The sequence below is a fragment of the Epinephelus lanceolatus genome, chromosome 9 (assembly GCF_041903045.1).
Source record: "Epinephelus lanceolatus isolate andai-2023 chromosome 9, ASM4190304v1, whole genome shotgun sequence".
Taxonomy (NCBI): domain Eukaryota; kingdom Metazoa; phylum Chordata; class Actinopteri; order Perciformes; family Serranidae; genus Epinephelus; species Epinephelus lanceolatus.
In genome coordinates, this window is record NC_135742.1 from 15837816 (window position 1) to 15850080 (window position 12265).

Consider the following 12265-nt stretch of genomic DNA (forward strand, 5'->3'; position numbering starts at 1 on the left):
TTGCCACGAAGGGGTTTATTTTGTCTTCAATGCCGTTCAGGTGGGTGGAGCACGTCAAGTTGCCTCCACATGAATGCCAGGACCCAAGGTTTCCCAACATATAACCTAAAAAATAAATGTCAAATGTGTCAATAGATAAAGTACCCCACACTACCTGTCTTGTACTTTAAACTTAGGCAGACAAATATGACATGTATGATTTAGTCACTGTATACTCAGATATTAGTGCCTTTTAGTGTGGAAGAAGTATTTAGATACTTAACTTAAATAAAAGTAGCTCTTCCACAACACCACAATAAATAAAAAGGCTCATTACAAGTAAACAGGCATTATCAGCACTAACTTACCTCAAGTACACAATGTACAGAATGTCCCCTTTAGATATCAGCTCGTTATTACACTGTACATTAACATGTAAGCAGCAGTTAAATGTGTAATCTGAATTTTCTACTGCTTTGCATCATATTTTAAAAAGGTTAATATGTTTTGTTTGTTTTATCTGCAAAGTATTTAGTTTAGTTCAAGGTAGTGGAGGTAAAAGAATATCCCTCTGAAATCTGTTGTATAAACGTACTTCACAATTGCAATTAAGTGCAGTACTTATGCAAATGTTCCTTTTTTCCACCTGTGACACTTTCCATTAAACTAAATGCGTTTCATTTACGTGCAGTGATTTTCCGTATGAAGTCCACATCAGATTGAAGATGCTGGGAAATGAGTCAAGTGAGACCCCGCCCCTGCCCTCTGTTTCTAGGCGACCCGCATCCCTCGTGCCGCCTTACGTCATTTGAAACGATCCAGTCTCCAAACTAGAGACGGTAGAAACACATTCATTCATAACATCCCAGTCTCAAACACAACCCGGGACACTCAAGTTAGAATAACACGGGAAACAGCGTCCAAACAGGCAACACAAGGTAAGACCTGTCCTTTATTTAAAGTAACCGCACCCTCTGTATTTTAATGCTGGTAGGAAATAAAATGTTTTTACCTCACGCGACCATCTCTGCCTCTAATAAAACCACAGCTCAGAGCTAGTTTTATTATAGCATGTAGGTTATCTAAATTAAAATCCACATGTAGGCTACCTGACGCCATCTTTTAACGAAATAAAGGGCAGTGGCAGCGGGCAGGTCATATTAAACTAAGTCAACACAAGGTCAGTAGTATTGTCTGTGTTCATAAATAATCCCAGTTTGCTTTGTTGGGAACTTTCTTGTTGACATGTACCGGAACATAATGTTCATTGTCGTCTCCATCCTGAAACCTCGAGGTCCTGTTGTTGTGTCCTGACACTGCCACACCTGTTTTCTACTGATGTACTGAGCGGGTTCCCTTCAGACACAGACACGAGTCATTTTTTAGTTAACAAAAGTCTGAATTTAAAAGGTAAAACTGGACAAATTAATGTTAACTAGCAAACAGATTGATTAATTATTGCATTTTTCATAATTATGACCTATGTATCCCATAATAGGAATCCTTATCAGAAAGAGGAGATGAGGATCTCATAGTAAGGGACTGTTCTTTACTTAGTGGCTGGGATGTGACCTTGTCTTTTCTTTTTCTTTTTGACCCTCTCCTAAGCTACATTTGTAAGCTTCCCTGATTGATTTTCCTTGGGGGAAATACGTGGCCCTCCCTCCACCATAAAATAGTTGTGAGATTGTAAAAGTATATCCTTTGATGCTTGAAATTTAAATCCTGAAATTGAGAAAAACCTTGGTTTTTCACTCTTTTGTCGTGCATACTAGTTAGTTAGTACAAACTGTTTTAGGTAAGGTAAGGTAAAACTTTTGTGTCCCTGAGGGGCAATTTCAGATACAGACAGTAATCATAAGTAAAACAAAACAGACAGTACAATACATAACACACAGAATCCAGTACCACACACTGTGAGGGGTAAATCAATGGTCACTGCTGGTTAAGATAAGCGATAGCAGACGGGACAAAGGACGATCTGTAACGCTTAGGGAGGCAAAACCTCTACCGTGATGGAAGCATCTGAAACTGAACATAGAGGGGATGGTGAGAGTCTGAGACAATAGACCGAGCATTAGAGGTGACCCTCTCTTCATACAGATGCTGTAGGTTATTAAAAGTAACACCAGTGATCTTACAGCACAACTTGACCACTTTTTTCCAACTTGTTCTTGTTTTTAAAGGGTTTGGTGGTGGGCTGGTTAGCACTGTTGCCTTCCTGGTTTGAACCCAGGGTGGGGTAGCCCCTCTGTGCGGAGTTTGCATGTTCTTTCCATGTCAGTGTGGGTTTTCTCTGGGTGCTCCAGCTTCCTCACACAGTCCAAAGACATGCAGGTTAATTGGTGACTCTAAATTGCCTGTAGATTTGAATGATTGTCTGTCTGATAGTCTGGCGACCTGTCCAGGGTGTACCCCGCCTCCCGCCCAATGTCAGCTGGGACAGGCTCCAGCCCCCTCAAACAGGATAAGCAGTTACGGATGGAGACAACAACAGACTTCAAGAGGCCATCTAGGGTCTCTGGACTGAGCCATGTTCTGATCGAGTTTGTCAGGAGTCACAGGGGCGCTGCCCATTTAAAGGTCAATTGTGAGGATTCAGAAACTGAATATGATATGTGGCATGATGGTGCAGTGGTTAGCACTGTCGCCTCAAAGCAAGAGGGTTCCTGGTTGGAACTCGGTTGTGAGGGGTTTATTTATGTGCAGACATGCAGGTTTATTGATGTTGCCCAGAAGTATGAGTGTGAATGGTTGTCTGTCTCTATGTGTCAGCCCTGTGATAGTCTGGTGATCTATCTAGGGTGTACCCTGCCTCTTCCCCAATGTCAGCTGGGACGCTTTATTCTGCATCTTATTAAAAAAATCAGCTGTAAAATAAATACAAAACGTAACCATTTAAAGCACACACACACACACACACACACACACACAGTGAGCAGTTAAGAGAGACGTCTGTTTATCTGTACACACAACAACCGACAGGATAAGATCAGAGGCTACATCAAATGTTAGCCATATTGCTGCTCGCGTTGTTTTGGAAACAGCTGTCTGTTACTTGCCACCGGCTGACAGCAACCACAAACAACAACAGGAGCCATTCATGGACTCAATGTTAATGTTAATAACTAATTGGAGAGTACGGATGTACAAAGACTTTATAGATGCCATAATGGGCTGTGGGAAATTATAATGGGTGGATAAATGAGTAATGGAAAAAAAAATCAGCTGAGTAATCAAAAATAAAATTGTTGCTATGGAAAGTCTTTATCTGGATGGTCCGCCTACAAGTAGATAGTTTTCATAACATCTGAACAGCTTATTATTTGAGATTCAACAATTCAGCTGTTTTGCTTTATTCTATAGATGTTAAACATGTTAGCCTATCTGTAGAGTAAATGTGACAATTCATGAACAAACCTGCATATTCTCAGTTCACTCAACCTATTAACCTCATTTATAAACACTGGGTATGCACAAAACAAGGCCCGAAAGAGGTGTACGCCACTTCCCATGTAAAATTTGTGATCTATAGAAACAGACTTGATGGGAGAAACTTTGACCCATGCTTACAAACAATTTGAAGATGGGAAATTGGTGATGCAGATGGTGAGGTGGTTGTAGAAATTGTCAAATATTTTTTGGCACACACCATTTTGGCTTTTGTCTGTACGTACATTCTTTAGCATGGGTCCTACACACTGTTTTATAAATGAGACCCCTGGTCTGTTTGTTTTGGAGGAGGAAATGTCTACAAACAATTTGGCACCTGGTAAAAACCTGTTAAGCAAAAAACTCTGAAGGAATTCGAACTGGGAGCTCAAACTTGGCGCATGGGAGTTTTAACTGGTTGCAATTTGCATCCTCACCACTAGATGGCACTAAATCTAACACACATCTCAAATTATCAAACCCAATGAATCTGGGAAGATGTAAGTATGCTCACAAATAGTCACAAATAGTCTACAGGTAATCTATTAAACATCTATAGACAAAGCCAAACTGTTGAATCTCAAGTAATGAGCTATTGAAATGTTAATGTCGGACTATCCAAAGTGCTACCATAATTTGATGTATCTAATTTATGTAACTTATCATGATTTCAGGCAATGATAAAAACACTCATTTTAGATACAAAATACTCTAAGACACTGATGTTAGTCATATAACATGACTATACATGAAGTCCTGCTCACTGATTTGCAACATAACCCCACAATAGCCTTATACACCCAGACATATTAAAGTGACAGCTATGGTATAAACCAGTGGTTTCCAACTGGTGAGTCAAGGTCCAAAAGTGGATCGCAGGTCCATTCTGAATCGATCGCAAATGACTCACAAATGTGTCAGGTTTGTAAAAAACACACCTAATTTTAGAGTACAGTGATTTTCTGATACGGAGCTTTTAATTTTAAGTGCCGTTTCCTGCTGTTGACTAACGCAGTGGTTCGACAACTGGTACAGCCCTGGGGTCCAGACTCTTCTTAGTCATTAGTTCAAGGTCCACACAGTTAAATACATTCAGCGTCATACTTGCGTTTGCCTGTGTCGTTGAGGCAGTTTGAAGTCTCTGTCAAGTAGATGTCCAGTAGTCACTCGCCTATTCACTGTACTGTAAAAATAAATAAAATAGTGTGGTTTTTTACAAACTTGACATGTTTGCGAGTTACCTGCGGTCCATTCAGAATGGACTAACAAATGGCTACTTAACAGAGATGGCAAACTGGCTCGACGACAGTATGATGCTGAATTTATCAATCTGCGTGGACCTTTAAATAATGACAAAGGAGAAATCTGGACCACTGGTATAAACAATACAGCAAAACCTCTAGACACTAGTCAGATTTATATATTTCATGGTGGCCTGTATCATAAAATAACAAATCTTTGTGGTTATGGATACAGGTTTGTGATTATTAGATTCTCTTATTAACATGGGATATTAAGCCATAATTATGAGAAAGAAAATCCCAATATTTTAGGCACTGAAATCACCATTTAGTCACCTGCAGTAACATTAAGATCGCAGTGTTCTGTGGTATTTCAAGCCAAGCTGGAAACCTATTTTGGACCGACAGCTCTGTGTTAAAACCATGCGGTGAATCAGGTGGTGCAAAATCACGTTCAGGCTGTCACTAAAATTAGGTGATTAAATGCTGTTTTGCTTCCACTAGCTTGAGTTTGTCAAATAAGTTAATATAAGACATGGTTTAAACAGTAGCCAAAATAGTTCGATTGTTTGCTCAGCTCAATAAAACTTGTGTTCAGTTCGTGTTCTCTTGGATGCCAAAGTTGCAGTGAGGTTCAACTCAAGGATTTCACTGCTTTCAGACAGACAGCCATCACTTAACAAGATAGACAGATAGATAGATATACTTTATTCCAGACTCAGGGTCCATAAAAACACACAGACAATACAAAAGATTAACAAACACGATAAAATTTTTTTTTAAAAAAGTCTAGTGACCTATTTTTAAAAGGCACTTATACCAGTGCTCCCAAAGCTGAGACGTGCAGCATGTGTAAAGACAACACTGTTTTAGGATAAATTGATAATATCCATGTATTTTATCTCATATTGTCCTCACCACCTTAATTTTTTATTGTCTCTCCCTGACCCTCCCTACAGGGTGAAGATGAAACTGAATTCATTACCTGTGCTGTGTCTGTCACTTATTTTGTTTCATACTCATTTTTCACTGGCCAAGAGAGGAGGAGGAGGTAGCTTTGGGAGATCGTCCCACGGCTCAAAGAAGACCTCCACACCCAACCGAAGCAACACCAACAGTAATACAGGCAGCAGAAATAATCAGGGCTCCAGCTCTCAGGGTGGACACCCCAGACAACCCAATCAGGGACGCCACCCTCAGCACCCAGGCAGACCAGGGGGTTATCCTGTCAAAGGAGGTTACCCCCAGCAGTCAGGATACCCAGCTGGGGGCTATCAAGCTGGAGGTTACCCAGCACGGAGTGGAGGTTACCAATATGGAGCAGGTTATGGAGGTGGATACATAAACCACAACCCAAACAACAAAGTCCTGAGTCCTCACTATGCTGGCAGCTTTGGATATGGGGGCTATGGCTCTATGGGTGGCTCTCCCTTTTCCCGATCAGTTCAGGGAATGTCCATATATCCCTCTGATAAATCCAGAGGGTTTGGAAACAGTGCGGTACAGGCAGCAGCTGGAGGGGCTGTGGCCGGGATGGCCGTGGGCTACGGGCTAGGAAGGTTCCAACGTCCTCCCTTCCACTTCCACAACCGCCAGGAGGAGCAACACTACAACCACTATATGTACAGGACATATGGTACTAAGTCTACTGATGCCAATGACTACAGCAGAGACTATACATACAGCAAACCTGATCAAACCTATGATAGCTACATGGACTCCTGCATGAAAAAAACGGACCTTCTGCCTGTGGCGAAGAAAAAAACAGCTGTCACTACCACACCTAAAACTACCGTTCACACCTCAGCTCCAGACACTGGCACAGACAGCAGCACGACTGAGACCAACAGCACTGCAGTAGATAACTCCTCGACCTCTGCACCTTCAGCTCCCCGCCATCTAAATCCGCCTGTAGCCATTCCTGTGCCTCCAGCCTCACAGGCTGTCAGCAGTGCTGAAGACAATGACACAGTCAGCATTGTCGAGATCGGCTATCCAGCACTGATTGAGCAGATGAAGGCCAGGAAATGTGTAGAGATGTACATGGTGTACTCTGAGAAGTACTTGAAGAGAGTAGGCAGTGGAGTGCAAGGACTGGAGATGGGTGTGCGAGGGCTTTTAGCACTGGTCACCAGTACCACACTGATGCTACTGAATAGCAACATGTTCATGCTGCTGCGCTGAGGCTTTCATTAACACTGAAAGTGATGGAGAATGTGTTAAAGGAATTAAGTAAAAAGGTGGAAAATGATTAGGTAGAGAGGAACCTCTTACCTTTTTATGACTCTTTTTATTGTGTGTGGATTTCTACTTTCCATTTTTTCTCAGTAATTAGGCGTCATGTACATGCTCGACTGGGACCACACTGGATTATATCTTTGCACTATCTATTCAAGTAAAGTTAGGGAAAGGGTTAGACTAGAGAGACAGTAAATGCAACAAAGTGCACTTCTGGTTTCCTCCTCTGAAAGAGTCCATTAACGGTACTCTAATACTCTGAGCTTTTGATGTTGAACGAATTGGCCCATTAATGTCCATTTAGATTTAATTGAACATGCTGTCAGAAACACAAAAACTTTTTATTGTTCGACTGTAGAATAATGTCTGTGTACAAGTGATCAAAGCCCTAACAGTGTACACTCTCTAGCCACTCAGATTTTTTTTATTTAAGGAAACTTGTTTTTTTTATGTTGTTTTTACTCAGAGGAAAAAGCATCCGACAGGGCTGATGGAGTACAGACTCTGCCATGTGTAAGTGCTTTGCACTAATGGACATGTGCATTTAAGTGTGATATGATCATATTAGCTCCAGGAACATTAATGATGGAGGACTGTCTGATACAAGGACAGTTCAAACAGTGAATAGTGATCTAAAACTATCAATTAATACTGGATTTTAACTTGTCTAATATTCTATTAGTCAACTATTATAAACATCTGTGCTTCAGACAGAAGTTTTACACTATAAGCATGACAGAGTGTTTTCAAAGGACCATATTTACTCATTTCTTCATAGCTTAAAACATAAATGGACTTTTAGTGTATAAAGTCCATTGAAATACAGAAACTTAAACCAAAAAGACTGATATTTTTATGTGTTGGTGCTTACTGTATTTGGATAAACAGACTCTCTTCACAAACAGACAATAGTATGCATGCTGTTTTCGTAACACCCCTTAAATTACTGACTTTGACATTGATGCAAAACAAAGTGCGCTTTTCCTGAATATTTATGAATGTTGTCTTAACCTTTTTCCACGTGTACTGCCCTCTCCCTGTGCAGTGTGTGTATATTTTAGATATTTTTTTTAATACACTTGCCTCCTTCTGTCCTTCTGTTATGCTTCCCTCCTCTGTAGCTTGTGATTGCAAAGTGCTCTTAAAGTGTAAAGACCCTCTAATGTACTAATTCACCTCTACTGAATGTTGTTCATCAGTTGAGTTTATGGTTGTTAAGCCTGCATATAAACATATGTAAAGTGCAGTACATAAAATTTATATCATAATTTTTTAATCATAGAAGGTGACTACTTAAAAAGGTACTCTCTGGAGTTTTAATTGCAAACAAACAGTTCTTCAATTCCTAGCTCATAATTCATCAGACATGCTCATCATTTGAGACCCAGTTATTATGAGAACTTGCAGGGTCATTAGTAACTACCTACAGTATATCTAAATAAGCTGTTGTGGGCTGTGACATACTAGTTAAACAAAAACAATGCCAGCTTTGCGTTGACTTAAAATCCTCTCTTCAGCTTCAGCTTTGTCTTTAAAGGATAAACTTTATCAGTAACACTTTGTTGCTCTTGATTTCTCCATTTGTCACTGTGTACATCTATTGCCAGTGGTAGAAGAAGTAATCAGATTACTTAAAGGAATGCTTCACCCAAAAAATTTCTATTTGAATATTAATTAAGCACGCCTTATGCCCTTGAATTCATAAAGCAAACTTTGTTTTTCTCACATGCCTCCATGAAAGAACAGCAACTTTTGAAACGTGCATTTTTGCAAAAAAATAAATACGAAAATAAAAATAAAATAATGAATTAAATTAAATTAATTCAAATTAGATTAAATAGAAATAAAAATTCCTATTTGAAAACTAAACTGAATCCGAAGTGAAACTCATCTATGTTCTCTTCAAAGCCAATACTGAAGTTTTTATTATCAATGCATGTGTTTGGGAAATACTGAGTGTACGACTGGATAAATGAGACTTGGATTATACTGCACAAGTTGTGTGAGAGTTTGTAAATGGATGTTTTGATAAAGCTTGGCTGTTGATAAATGTGGTCCCCAGTCAGTCAATCAATAAATTAATCATTTTGCTGTTTTCCATTGAGGCATACGAGGAAAAAAAAAAGTTTTTCCTTACAAATTCAAGGTAGTGTCATACTGTACTTGGGTAGAACCCAGGACAATCTCATGACCCAGGACAAACACTTTTACAAAGTTCTTTTGGCCGCAAGCAGGAAAGCCATCACTCGGAGGTGGCTACAGGTGAATCTTCCTTCAAAGAATGATGGATTGCAGTTATTAGCGAAATTCAATGTGTGGAGAAAATCATATTTTCTTTAAGACTGCGACTCGATGTAAAATATTGGAAAAAATGGACCCTATACACAAAGGGATGTAACCTATTGACTGGTTAGTTAAAAAACCCTGTTCTGTACTGTTGTGTGGCTCCTACCAACCTAATTGGTATTGACTAATATACAGGAAGTGTACAGAGACTGGCTAAGCCGATTTAGGGAACCCCTGTAATATAGAAGATGACAGTGTAGGTCCAATGTACTTTAAGTAGGGGTCCCAGACTGCCTGAAAAGCCTCTACTGAGGAGCAAAGCAACGAGATATATTCATTGGGAATACACTGCAATAAAAATAAAGTTTAAATTCAAGGGAACACAACGTTTTGTGGGTGAAGTATTCTGTTAAATAAAAGTATCAGTACCTGAAAATACCCCACCACAAGTACAAGTCCTGCATTCAGAACCTCACTTTAGTAAAAGTATTTAAGCGTTACCAACAAATGTACTTAAAGTATCAAAAGTAAAAGTACATCATGCAGAAAAATGGTCCCTGTCAATATTTTACTGCTTTATATAATGAAGAGGGTTTTCTCTGGACAGGTAGGGTATGAAAAACTGTAATATGAATGTAACTTAAGACTGTCAGACAAATGTAGTGCCTCTGAGATGTAGTGACCTAGAAGATTTGTACTCCATTAAATATACTTAGTGCTATTCCACCACTGCAGAGTGACGTCATGACCACTAAACAGGCGATTTCAGTGGTATCACTGAACAACAGTTACAGCAAACACTGTTTATTGCTTGTCCAACAGCCTGATTATACACCCCACAGTGTACCTTTAATGTGTCGTTACATGTATCTCATGTTATCCTGTGTCTGGCTTTGAATGTATCTGACAATACACATGTACTGCTGTTAAAGACATGTATGCATTTTACTGTGAAGGATTAACCCTTATTATGCTGCTGGAGCTTCTACTGTACACTGAGTGTTAACTCACACCTTGTCTTGTTAAGTAAACTCAAACTTCACTCATATGCATTTGTGGATATTTTATTTTATGATGTCAGAGACTTCAGAGTTGTGTGAAAGAGTTTTGGTGACATTGTGGTTAAAAATTAGAGTTATACGAAAGGTTTAATGAAGATCAAATTGATGACATAACATGACTTCCCTGAGCTCAAATTATTCAATGTGTGATAAAGCCTATTACAGCGTTAAAGGGAAACCACAAGAATTTTACAAAATGTAGCACCTATATAGAAATTCTGACTTTCAGAAACATTGGGTTAACTAGAAACTAACAGTCAAACAGAGTCACACAGAGAATCAAACAGAGTCAAAATATCAAGTTTGTTGTACCAGCATCTCATATAAGAAGAACTACACAAGGGCTGTGTCAACTCTTCCTGTGTTTCAGGTCTGAGCTTGTGAAGAAGCTGGATTATTGAAAGGCCCCAAGAAAAAACCCACTGGTGGGTGTTACAACAGTTTTAGGATAGTTACTACTGTAGCTGTTTTATTAGTTTATATTTAATATTAGATTTAATATGTGACAATAACAGTAAAGAACAACCAATATAACCCAAATAGTGAACGTACTCACTGCAGGAAGTTTGCGTAAAATTAGTCATGTATGAATTTTTAAGCAGGTTATTTCCTGTAAATGTTGCACCAGAGATGAGTTTAGGAACTTTTTGTGCGATTCTCTGACTGGGTTATGTATTTATTAAGTGTTCCATTGTTTTATTAGCTCTTTGGTTGTTTTAACTGCCTATATTTCTAACACAGGACGAGGTTGTTAAGCAGAGCGTGAAGGTTCTGTGAATATAGTTCCCTCATCCTGTGAGATTTTTAAAAAGTTTATATCTTTAATAATAATGTAAATTTTAAAATAGCCATTTAAAATAGCCATCAACCAAGGAACAAACTGAGAAAGCCAGACAAGCGAAAGGAAATCCAAAAGATTAAATAAATGGGGAAAATGGAAAAAAAAAGGAATAAAAAAAATAAATAAATAAAACAATTACAAAAAAAGGACAACAAATCTATTAACTTGTGCGACATAAGTGGGGGAGTATAACATGTTTCACTACAATTTTTCAGCCTCCATATTTGCTACAAAAGTAAAAAAAAAATGGTTGCCAGGTGGCAAAGAAACGTGCTGTTGATCGGATTTTCTCCAACTGTAAATAATACATATTGTCCTTAATCCAATGTCCATATGTTGGAGGTGAAGGGTCCTTCCATTTACACAGGATGAGCCAGAACAGAAAGAGACAATGTTCGTTTGGGCTCTAAATTAGCATCAAGAGGGGTCACTCCAAATATTGCCGTGGACATGGATGGGGCAACCAGCCATCCAAACATTTTTGAAAAAGTTTTTACTGTTTTTTTTTTTTTTTTTTTGAAATAAATCTTACAACCTGTAAATTCAAAAAGGCCTCATGACCCCTCATGGAGCTTTGATGACCCCTCACGAGGGTCTGGACCCCCAGATTGGGAACCAGAGCTGAGAGGAAAGCGAACCTGAGCTGTGGTGTGATCTGATCGGCTGTGATCTCATGAGGCTGAGACAGGAAGCCCTACCGCAGGCTGTTAAATGTCAGCTGACAGGCTGAGTCATGCAGCACTGCAGACACTCAGGGTTTCCATATGTTGATTAAATAACAGGCTTAATGGAGGTGGTAGATTTTATAACACAAAGTGGGGAGTAAAGTTGTTCTGCTGCATGTTGCTGCTCTAAGAGGGGTTCATATTGTTTTCAGTTGTGTCTTTTAGACAGGGATGGTATGGGTACAAAAAATATACTCAAGTAAAAGTACTATTACTTTAAATACCTGTTACTCAATGGTAAAGTACTTCTATAAAAATGTATTTGGATAAAAGCAAAAAAGAAGTCAGTTAAAATGTACCATACTGCATTATAATGACAATAGGCTATGTATTTGTATCATGATTATGATTCTACTGTAAAGTAAAGATCACCCATTGACTGCAAAATAAACAAGAGCATCACACCACCAAGCTCTACAGAGGGCCCTTTGTGCATACAGCTGACTATTAATTAAACAACAA

The 12265-nt window shown here is 39.0% G+C and overlaps 1 protein-coding gene across 1 annotated transcript; it reads left to right on the forward strand.

Annotated features, from left to right (window-relative positions):
• The first annotated feature begins 771 nt into the window (after positions 1–771).
• prnpb (prion protein b) lies at positions 772–10224 on the forward strand. Its single transcript, XM_033618600.2, has 2 exons — positions 772–917; positions 5612–10224. Exon 2 carries the CDS (start codon positions 5619–5621, stop codon positions 6834–6836), a length of 1218 nt encoding a protein of 405 aa, XP_033474491.1. The 5' UTR covers positions 772–917; positions 5612–5618; the 3' UTR covers positions 6837–10224.
• Positions 10225–12265: the final 2041 nt, after the last annotated feature.